At 45.4% G+C, this 11,225-nt stretch overlaps 1 protein-coding gene across 2 annotated transcripts in view; it reads right to left on the reverse strand.

Annotated features, from left to right (window-relative positions):
- The window catches only part of chst11 (carbohydrate (chondroitin 4) sulfotransferase 11), a 38,392-nt gene extending 27,903 nt beyond the window's left edge, over nucleotides 1–10,489 (reverse strand). The window contains exon 1 of one of the 2 annotated variants that reach the window (XM_026363903.1): nucleotides 10,291–10,489. In XM_026363903.1, coding sequence (XP_026219688.1) covers nucleotides 10,291–10,393 — 103 coding nt within the window. In that variant the 5' untranslated portion in view covers nucleotides 10,394–10,489. Of the gene's footprint in view, nucleotides 1–10,275 lie in introns of both variants that reach the window. The other variant, XM_026363902.1, reaches the window with a different exon arrangement.
- Between the last annotated feature and the right edge of the window lie 736 nt (nucleotides 10,490–11,225).

The raw sequence follows: 11,225 nt of genomic DNA on the forward strand, positions 1-11,225 counted from the left end.
GGACACACACACACACACACACACAGACAGTGTACATTTATACTGTTCCTAACTACTGCACATAAAGCCCACTGAAGTGCACCAGGACATGGCATGGCTGTCCAAACGTGTGGTAGGTGAACCCGACCAGCATGTTGTATTTCATGTCTAAACCCAACCAAAAACCAGACACAGCTGAGTTTGTGCTTTTCTAGTTTCACCCCCAAGACCTACAGGTTGCGCACACACACACACACACACACACACACACACACACACACACACACACACACACACACACACACACACTGCTGCACTTCTGTCCTGTCTTCAATCATCCGCTCCGAACCTCATTTCCAATTTTAGCTATAATATCTCACTACAACCTCATGATTCCAAATTTGGGGAATTTACATATTTAAATCCCAATTAAAATTTCCCACTCTTCTGTGTGGGTTGAGAAAATTATACATGTTTGTGCTAATATAACCCTTAAAAAAATAAACTGTGGTCATCCAGTAAAACAGGCTTTTTTTTTTTTTACAGATGTTTCTGCTACTTTCGCTGCAGTCTATCTGTCGTCTTCATCTCCTCACGTTTTAGATGTGTTCAAACCCCCCCCCCCCAGCAAAACGCATGAGGCGAGAACAGACTCTAACAAATCCCTTCCAGTCACACTCACTGTCAGAAGTCACACTTCTGCTACACTACCCGTGATGAGCGGAAGCTGGCCGACCGTGCTCTGCTCCAATCGCGGCTTTCCCTCCCGATCGCCATGGCAACCGCATCTCACCTGCAAAGCGAGCTGGTTGTAGGAGCAATGAACAAAAGCTTTGTGTGTTTGTTTGCCCCTTTCTCTGCCGTCTCTCCCTTTTCTCCCTGGCATTCGTTCATCTGTCTCTGCCTCTATCAGCAGGTGACAGATGCCCGGCTAGTCCTCATAAATATCTCCTAATCACCATCTTGGGTGATTCATGACGCATTCCGACAGAAAACCTTCAGGTGCACATATAACTTTTCCACACATTCACAGAGCAGAGGATAGATGGGACTTTTCCATGCCAGGAATGACAGATTATACCGAGGGCTGACTGCAGAAAACACCTGCAAAACCTGCACCTACGAACAAGAGTGAGGGGAGGGAAGGGGCAGAGAGATGAACCCTGCAGTCATACACCTCCCAAGACTTCAGGAATAAGCAAAAGAAAGTTGAAAGTCTTGTAAATGCACCTGTTCAGCCTGCAGCAGGAGTAGGGAATCATTGCTAGTTTGATGGTGCAAAGATATTTACAGTGACCAGTCTGTGCCACATGGTGCTCAAGGCTATTAATAACAATAACTCTATCCTCTAGCCTATTCCATGTAGCCAAATTAGCACACTTTTTCTCCTGTACAACCTCCGGGTATGCTCTCTGGTATTCATCAATCATGCAAAAGTCGACTTTTACTACACTGTTGTGTTTTTATGAAGGCATTAACATGATCTGCATAGACAGATAAAGCTACAGTACAACCGTGTGTTTGCAAGGAGAACAGAAGTAGGGATCAGAGAAGCAGATAGCTGTCATTAACCTTCTGGCATTGTGACGTTTTGTCTTTATCTGTCCTCTGAAAAATGACCCTCTCTTTAACAAGTTCTCCAAAATAAATCCCCATAGAGAGGTCGTCCCTTTCTCCTCCTCTTCCTTGATTCCTCTTCCTTTTATTTCTTTCCCTCTGAGCCGCTTTTTTTTTTTGCTCATCTCTTTCCCGTCGTACGTGTTCAGACATCATGTGTCCTGCTGTGACCTGGCCAGACACCACACCACACCACAGACACTACACTGTGGGATTTTAACAGTTTGCGAAATCGAGGGAGAGAGGGAGAGAGACTTCTGACTTCTGAATCTTTCAATTACAAACAACTTTAAGCAACAGTGGGTCAATAACAAAGGAGGTCATTGAACCATATTTCTTTGGTGAACACGAAACTGTTAAGACTCTACAGCACATCAGCTCAGCCCTGACATAACATCGTCTGGCTTACCAGATTGCTAACCTAGGACCTAAAACAACCCAGGAAACAAAAGAATCCCTTCCCAGAGAGGAATAAACCTCCACCAGAACCAGGCTCAGGGTGGGCGGCCATCTGCCTTGACAGGTTGGGATGAGTAGAAAGAGGAGAGAGACATGCTGTTAACAAAGATTTTATTTTAATAATGGAACAGCAGGTCCTTTAAAACAAACAAATCCCGGTTTGGGATGAGCTGTCTGTGTGTCCTACAGTGTCTGCTCCATTAGCCGTATAAAGGTACAAGTGTGTGAAAGCAGCCAAGCAAGACTTAACCAGCACAGGCCACAGCTGTCTATCTGTAGCATGTCCAGGACAAAATGTTTTTATGTCCCTGTCCTCCCTCTACTACTGACATTATACAGTGCTAATCAGATGAGAAAAGCTTCATTCACACCCACTGCACTTCTTCAACAAAGTCTGGTACACACACAGATACAAGACAACCAAGTTATTGATTACGAGAGCTCCTTCTCTATTGGAAAATTGGGGTAGCAACCAACCATTTAAACAATTTGGCTTCCATCTTCTTGCATCTTTCACAGTACATAAAACAAAAGAACCACTAGAAAGGGCTTCCCCATTTCAGGGTTAACCTCCTATTTTCATGTTAATTGGCACTTTTAAGAACTTTTATGATCCTAATCCAAGTTATTTTACCTACAGGGTGGGGGTAGAACTCAAGGGAATCTGCAGGGAATCTTTACACTATCTAGACAGTTATTTTTCAAACCCTTCACGCAACATTCATCAGGATCAAATTTCAATTTATTTACATATAATCTCAAAATCTAATGTAGAGATTGAAGTTCTTGAGCGGTGAAATCTTTACATTAAAGAAAGGCTTTCTAATCATTCTCCCGAACTCACAAAGAGAATAAACTCTATTTTGCCTCATGCTGCACCACGGCTCCATCTTCAAGATTTGTTCAAGCAAATGTGTGCCCACTTGCTGAGTCAGTGATGAGGAGAGTTTTGTTTGCCTGGTTCTGCCAGCATGTCCGCCCTGACCCCTCTGGAGGGACATGAGAGGAGCCTTTGAGTTTCCTTCAGTGCAGCCAGCTGAGCAGGCTCTGCTGTGCCATGCCGCACTGTGGAGTCTGCAGCAGGCCAGTGGCAGCGTGCATTGCTTCGCAGGCCAACCTGGCCATTCTGGCACCATAACTATGGCGAACTCTGCAGACGCTGAGCCCAGATGGACAGAGAATGGAAAGGAAACACATGAAGGGAAGCAGAAAGCACAGGGAAGCAATATGGAAAAATGTGGGCTACTTGTTAATGATGGGGCACAATTGGCTGCATAATTAAACAGGTGGAAAGTGAAACCTCTCAATATTTGTAGCTTAAAAGATATAAGCAGCTAAAATAGCATAAGAAAAGGTTGCATGGCTCAATTCAACTAATTAAACAATTAATGCTGAGAACAGATCACTTATAGTCCAGGAGTCTAGGAGACTTCAACTGGACTGCTGTTGCTATTTTTTATTATAGTGTGGATGAGGACAAAATGAAGACATCACAGTTGTCAGTTTTCAGTGTCAGTCTCTAAGAATCAAAGAGGCTTTTATCTGGCACCACAGCCACCCTTCAACACTCATATGGGGAGAAATCCATCAAGAAACACAGACACGGATACTGTAATGTTCCTACGCCCACAGTAGCAGTAGTGCACAATGAAGATGAGGACAAGGCTTTAAATTGAGACTCGAGCTATCGAGTGCTATTACAATTCCGTGAATTTGAAGAATTATTAAGATGCAGATTAGAAGAGGATGATTGGAAGCGCACTGGTAGCTGAATAGTTCCAGTGCACACCACATCACCACAATGCCGGGGACATTTCTTTTACGTCACTCTTTATGGTACCTCACACACTGTCCACGGTTTGGATCCAACCCTCAAAGAACCCAGAGCCACACTTTTTTCTTTTACCATCCCTAATTCCCAAATCAATATGATCCTGAACATAATGTGCAGGACCTGTCGCCTCAGTATCTGGTATATTAAATTTTAGACATTCTTTGTACCTACGCCGACACACACACAGACACAGCGACTCCTCGACCTCCAGAGGTAAACAATAACTGTGAGTTCAGGTTGGAACGCCATTCTGTCACTACTTAAAAATGCCCCCTGCTCCCTCCTGCTCCACTGTTATTAATGCCCAAATGCGGCCATCATGCGACTCTCACACTCTGACTTACTGTTGGGGGCTACAACCTAACAACCAAATCAATATTTATCGGCAGCGGCGGTGTGATTACATTCTCATCTCCGCTGCTGCCTGTGGCCTGCAGACAAACAAGGGCGACCATGCACAATGACCACAGGGAAGTGTCCCCCTTCAACTCTACATGCCAGCATTCAGCAAGGAGGTGCAGGGGCGCAGCTAAGGAATTCAAGATCCTGAGACAAAATATGGCATGGAGCCCCCTCTCAGCCCCACCCAAGTTTTTCTGTAATTGCATGATGATGTTATCAGTCTAAATTTTCTATTTTACTTTAGATCACAGGATGCATTTGTTTTACTTATATGATGTTCATTTCCTAAAACAGCTGCTCACTGTAGTTTGTATCAAACAAAAAAAGGAGGAACTGTGCGTTTGCTGACTATTTTCAGCAGCAGGTTCATTTACATTTTGGTCTCCAGCGAGTATTTGCAGCAGTAGGACGACGTGTGCGAGATTGAGTCAAAAATAAACTGAAGTGTTTGCTCATGGTAATGAAGGCACATGTCATACAGTGCAACTGTGTGGCTCGCTGGTGTAACAGAGGTGGTATAGGTCCAAAATACTCAAGTAAAAGGACTTAAAAATAAGTATTTGCTTGGAGCAAAAGTACTCCACTATAATAAAGAAGCAGACTAACAGAGTAATTAGTAAATTCTCGAAAATTAATTTAATTCAAAAAGTTTTATTTTTTTGTTATTTTTAACTTAGTGTAAAACTAAAACAAAATTGAAGCTGATATTAACAACTTCTTGTACCAACATGTAGTTGAGTCCTAATAATATCATCCTCATTTGGCTGTGCAAAACTTGTTTATAGATTCATTTGAATTTGATTTGCATTTCCAAAAAAACAAAAAATGTAGTTAGTAGTAGTCCGAGTTGACTGTAAAAATTTAAATTTAAGTTGTCACCATGAGCTAATGCATTGATCTCAAGGTGAACTGCAAGGTGGAAATGGACATTCATCTCGCCAGCTATTAATCACTTATAATCGCTTAGAGGTGGGATTAATCTCTGAACCATCCTAAGTGACTAATAGGTGGCAAAATGAGTAAGGCTATAAACCGTGGCCATCATTTGTCTTTCATCCAGTTTCTCCCTCCTTATATATTAGAAGCTTAAATAGTCAAACAACCTTGTGACTCATTTAGCACATGTTTTAATCATAATTTTGAAATATTTTTCATCATTTCATGACTCTTAAAGTCCCTTCTGGCTCAAATAAAGGCACAAGCCTGTAGTTGGAAATGTGCTACGTTCAGAGGAAGCAGTACTATTCAGTGCAATCAATGGTTTACAGTACTACATCCTGATATCATCGCTCCAAATGCTCCAAACACACGTCAAAACGTGTTTACCAGCTCGATCAACCTGAAACACAACTCACAGTGCATGGCAGACAGATGTTGAGGTGTAGACATCACATCAGACGGCTCTTAAAGTTACTCCCCTGCCTCTGATTCGTGGGAAGATGGAGTCATTGATCTCCCCCCCACCACCCCCAAGAACATCTGGGAGCCTGTCAACTGTTACAAAAAAGACATCTGCACCTCTGTGCCTTCAACATGTGGACACGCACTTTCTGCATAAAAGTTTATGACGCTACTTAACATAGTTTGGTTGCGCTCGCAGATGAACTTGGCTAAGGAGGAGCGCAGACATGGAAGAGCTATTTTCTCCAGACAGACGGTGGTTTTTCACGGGGGGAAAGAAGGTGGGGGTGACAGCACTTTTCCCATGTGCAGCTCTGCCAGCGTGCGTCTGAGTCAGTGTGTTTCATGTGTGTAAACCCCTTCAGGCCGGGTGGCCTCACCGATGACGAGTGCAGAAGAGTGCAAAGTGATGCAAAACTGGAAGCACATAGGTCTGTAGGGGCCTTTCTCTCTCTCTCACACACACACACACACACACATGCACAATGAGCTGTGGGAATGTCTCACTGTTTCTCTTAATGACTTAATGGCTATTAAAGTTCTGTGTGCATGCTAGTGTGGGTGTGTGTTCTGTTTCAACAAGGACAAAAGTCTCCTGAAAAGGCAAGAGAAAGGAGAAAGTCGCTGCTCTAAGTAGTTCACAGGCAACAGTGGATTTCGATTGTGCTCTGAAAAAGTGTGTGTGTGTGTGTGTGTGTGTGTGTGTGTGTGTGTGTGTGTGTGTGTGTGTGTGTGTGTTCATGTGTCTTTCTTCTTCATGGAAGCCCTTTCATCGCCTCACTAATGAAGTCCAGACGCTCATGCAGATGGTCATCAACTCAGTCTAGTAAATGAGGCGACCTCAGCACCGGCCTCTGGCTGCTGCCTAAGCCACCGTCCAGACGGTGGAGCGGCACAGTTACTCTCATTCAGGCAGACATGTGCTACTGAGCTGGTGGGTGGGGGGGGGGCTACATGATCTAAAGCCTGATGGTAACAGATTCTGCCATGTTTGGCTGGTTTGGAACAAGTTTCGACATAAAAAGCTTCCAGATGAAGGTTTGGATAAATTGTGTTGCATTGAAAACCACCACGGAAAGATTGAAACTTTTGCAGGAAGATTGAAGGACCGGAGCCCGTTTCTGTGATAACAGGGTCCCGCGTTGAAGATCACGCACCCCCCCCCCCCAGCAAGTCAGAGCTCTCCCTCTGCAGCTGACACCACGAAGGTGAGGAATTTTGAGTTTCCATCACAAATTCCAGGCAAGAAGCGTTCATTCTTTCTCGAGGCTTTCCCGTTCCTTGCTTCAAAGGAAGGTCCGTTGTTATGGAAATCTCAGCCTCACACACACACACACACATAAAAAAAAAGGGGGTGACTCAGGCTCGTGTTTGTGGGTGCAGCAGCAGCTACCCGCTCTGGAGACAGCAAGGGACTTTATGGGAGAGGGTGCAACTTTTGCGGCCTGGGTGCATAAGAAGGTTACCACTCAGAGGCTGAGAAAAGACAGAGCGCAGTGACTAAACAGAGCTGCAGTCTCAGTGTACACACACACACACACACACACACACACACACACACACACATATACAGACTCTAAAATATCCCAGAGGCAGTTGACAAAGAAACCAAACAAGCAGCCCACAGAGCAAACTGCCTTATTAGCTACGCCGATCTCTGCACCTTCTTTTTGCCTTTAAAGGAGCAGCAGAAACTGAGGCAGGGGAGCCAGGCTGGATCTAACCTCCAGAGCGAAGTGAAGTCAGAGAGAGGAGATGGAGGTGGAAGGGGAGCGGGTCCTCGCTCGTAGCTGTTAGCTGCAACAGCCTGCCCTTTAGGCTGCGGGCGTAACAACAGGCGTAACAAGCCTCCATTTGGCCTGAATGACCTACTGTATGTCTCACCACCAGGCGAGACAGTGTTTATGTGTGTGTGTGTGTGTGTGTGTGTGTGTGTGTGTGTGTGTGTGTGTGTGTGTGTGTGCGTGTGTGTGTGTCTGCAGGGATGTGCTAGAAATCTGATGCTTCTTCAAACCTCACGCTGCCTGATACTGATTATTAAAGAAAATGTAACAGATATCCTGTTGTTGGCGAGATAACTCAAGGATTAAGTGGAAATTTGGTCTTTTGCAATTTGGGGTGAAGTGTCCCTTTAATGAAGTGGAATCGCAATTAACTACAAACAGAAATTTGCAGATTCGACATTTCTCAGTGCTACTGTTCACCAAAAAGTGGCACATGCCTGCAACACATAGGTGCAAATAGCCTAACTGGATCCTGACAAGTAGTTCCCAGAATGTTTTTACTGCCGCCGTGCTTTCAGTCTGCTTTCTGACAGTTCCCTTCCAAAACTAAATCTAATTTGGCACGCTCCTTCCACAGCGCTGCAGGGCCACCAGTGTACCTGCAGTGACTTCAGGTGTGCTCACTCTCTGGCTCCGACACCAGATGTAAAAAAAAAAACATCTAACCATAGTGGAGGAATGTGCGGCACACCCCCGGAGAGCTTCTTCTTGTGTTTTATTTGGAATAAGCCTTTAAAGTTTCCTAGTGTGTGGGGTTTTTTTCTCCTTCTACAAAGAGGTCGCGACCCCGCAGCTCCTGGAAGAGAGGTGAGAGTTTACACTGGGAGGCCACAAGAGATTCCCAGACCTGCTAAACATGCCTGAACCAGGGGGACGCTGCCCGGAACTTTACATGATGGCTAACAATGTGTGTGTGTGTGTGTGTGTGTGTGTGTGTGTGTAACAGGTGGTTAGGGTTGGTGTAAGGCAGTGCAGGTGATAAATTCAAATTTGGAATGTATCATGTCAAAGAGTGTCCTCCCAGTGACATGTGCCATCCAAAAGAGCGAGGTAAGAATAGACACAGGAGTAAACTATGTAAGATGGAGATTGTTAGGGAAGTCTCCACTCAACACAAACACACACACACACACACACACTGCTCACTAGTATCCATCTCACCGGGGTAATGACAGATAAATACACACCACATCATTAAAACTCATATCCAAGTTCCTGCACAAACACTCTGCTTCAGACTTGTCCTCTTCAATCAGAGCATCCGGGATGCAGCGCCCTGTCATCACCACTACGAAATAAAACAACTCTCCGTGTCTGTGTGTGTGTGTGTGTGTGTGTGTTGGACAGATGCTGATGCAACACCTGTGAAGACTAGCACAACTCAGAGAGCAGGATCCACTTGACAGGGCTTTGATGGAGTCTTGGTTCAGTGTTCAATGTTGAACAATGTTTCTCTCCCCGTGGAAGCTCGGTTAACGTTGCACAGCGGAGGAGAGGTCTCACTCTGCACGCTGCTGCCGCTCCACAATGCAGTTGTTTGCACCTTAAGGCTTACTGGAGTCACACTTCGGGGGTCTCCTCAAGTCGTGGCCCTTTGGTTATTACAGGCTTAAAGGATCAGTTCGCCCAAATATCAAGAACAACTCCAGCCAATTAACTTGCATGTGCTCTCAGTGTCTATAGCTGCTCCCTCTCTCCAAACACTGGTTCAATAATCCAACTAATTGCTATTTTGTGGATGTCAGTAGAGGTGAGTTGGTGTGTCAGGGTGCTTTTCTCTGTGGGGACTACAGATATCAATTTTACAGCAATTTACAGCAGCCCCATCACTCAGATGCAGATGATCACACATGACCACATCCTCACCTGTAAGACTCCCACTCCTTGTCTTGTAGGGTCTCTGTCACCTTTAACCTCAGCAGCACGCCACTACAGCAATGTGTGAGCCTCCAGGCAACCTAAACTCAACCACTGGAGCCCTTCTTGGAGAGCAGACAGCTGGCAAAGCATGACCCACTCATCTCATGTGCGCCGTTCTTTGCGCATCTCAACTGTGGAGCGCACGGGTTATCACAGGGGTCGTGATGTGTGGAAGAGAGGTTTAAAAAAAGGGCAAAACATGCTAAATTTAAATTGTAAATCTTGCAGTTTAACATGAATGGGAGCCCCTGCTGACGCTGGGTGATAAATAATTAAACGCCGTCGTGCGCAGATCAGAGAGAACACCGCTTTTAAACGCTCCCTGAAGACGGCTTATTTTTAGACATTCAAATTGATGTTTCCACCACAGCTTCAGCCTCGATCCAGATGGTAAGAACCTCTACATGGATCTCATTCGGATCGCTGGCAGGCTGCGAGTGCCCACTTGTGCCAAACCCCACCACCACCACCGCCGCCCGCCCGCGCACCGATTCCCCCTTCGCCAAGCCACGTTTCTGGAGACATTTAAAAAAATATATATTAATAATACACATAAAAAGCCTCCACTGCCGTGCCATCCTCGCATCCAATCACACCCAGAAGCCAAACGCACCCTTATGAGAGAACAGCTCAACAGAAGCCGGACAAAAGCGCAACAAGACGGTCTCGCAATTGTGCCACATTAGAAAAACACACACTGATGCGCTCCTGATGGATGATTCACGCCTTCCCGCGGCGTTAGGTATCATTTATTTATCCGCTGTAGCGACATCACATCGATGCCAACCTGCCAGACAAGATGCCACACGCAGCTACGCACACACGCACACACACACACACACATGCGCACGCACATCCGAGAGAGGAGAGGGATCCTACCTGGTTGGAACATACTTTGGAAATAAAAGATGACCAGAATAAAGGATCCCAAACATGTGGCAAATACCATCCGGCATATCCTGCTCATCCTCAACAGTTCGCTCAGAGTCTGTTTCATGGCGGGACGGAGAGGCTCGCTTTGTGGCAGGGAGGGGGGGGGAGATAAAAAAAAAAGAGGAAGGGCCGGTTTGTTGGAAGCTCTGCTGGTACTGATGAGGATTGTCCTCCGGTCAATGAGCTGAACGCATCCAACACGGAGCGTACCACTGCTGGGCTGCAGGAAGGGGGCAGAGACGGCGTGACGGCGCGCACCCCCCCTCTCTCTTAGGATGGAAATGAGCGCGTCCAGATGTTCAGGAGCATCCCATTAAGACAAAAGAGGAGAGCAGCACAGGCATCCAAGGAGAAAGAAACACATACACTAATTATTATATTTTAAAAATCAAAAACTCTTCAACTGGTAGATTTTTTCTATTTTTCTATTTTGCAACACTTATATATTAGAAACATCTTTTTTTTTTTTTTTTAAGTCTTAAACAGTTTCACAGGTGTGGATCTGTGAAGTGAAGTTGAATAGATGTGGATTTGGGTCTCTTGGAGGCACTGCAACACTAGAAGTAACAATGAAAATGGTCCCACGAGGTTCAGTTTGAAATCTGTGATGAAATGCCTTCACTTTGCCTCATTTGCACAGTTCCACATACAGCTCCGGTGTCACCTAGTGGAGGCAGGAGCACACGGTCCGCAAAGGTCAGGTGAAACCTGTGCACTTCTTCTAATTAGGACATTTGTCTTACTTACACATGCAGCTCTGTCGGGGAAAGGGAAAGGGGGTCTGAAGGAGAAACTACTATGGCAAACTGTGCGCCTACATCCACGTCAACATTCAACAGTCGTTCTATGATGTTGAGGATGATCCTCATCATCAACATTAAAGAGGGAAAAGCAAA

The sequence above is a fragment of the Anabas testudineus genome, chromosome 23, assembly GCF_900324465.2.
Source record: "Anabas testudineus chromosome 23, fAnaTes1.2, whole genome shotgun sequence".
Taxonomy (NCBI): domain Eukaryota; kingdom Metazoa; phylum Chordata; class Actinopteri; order Anabantiformes; family Anabantidae; genus Anabas; species Anabas testudineus.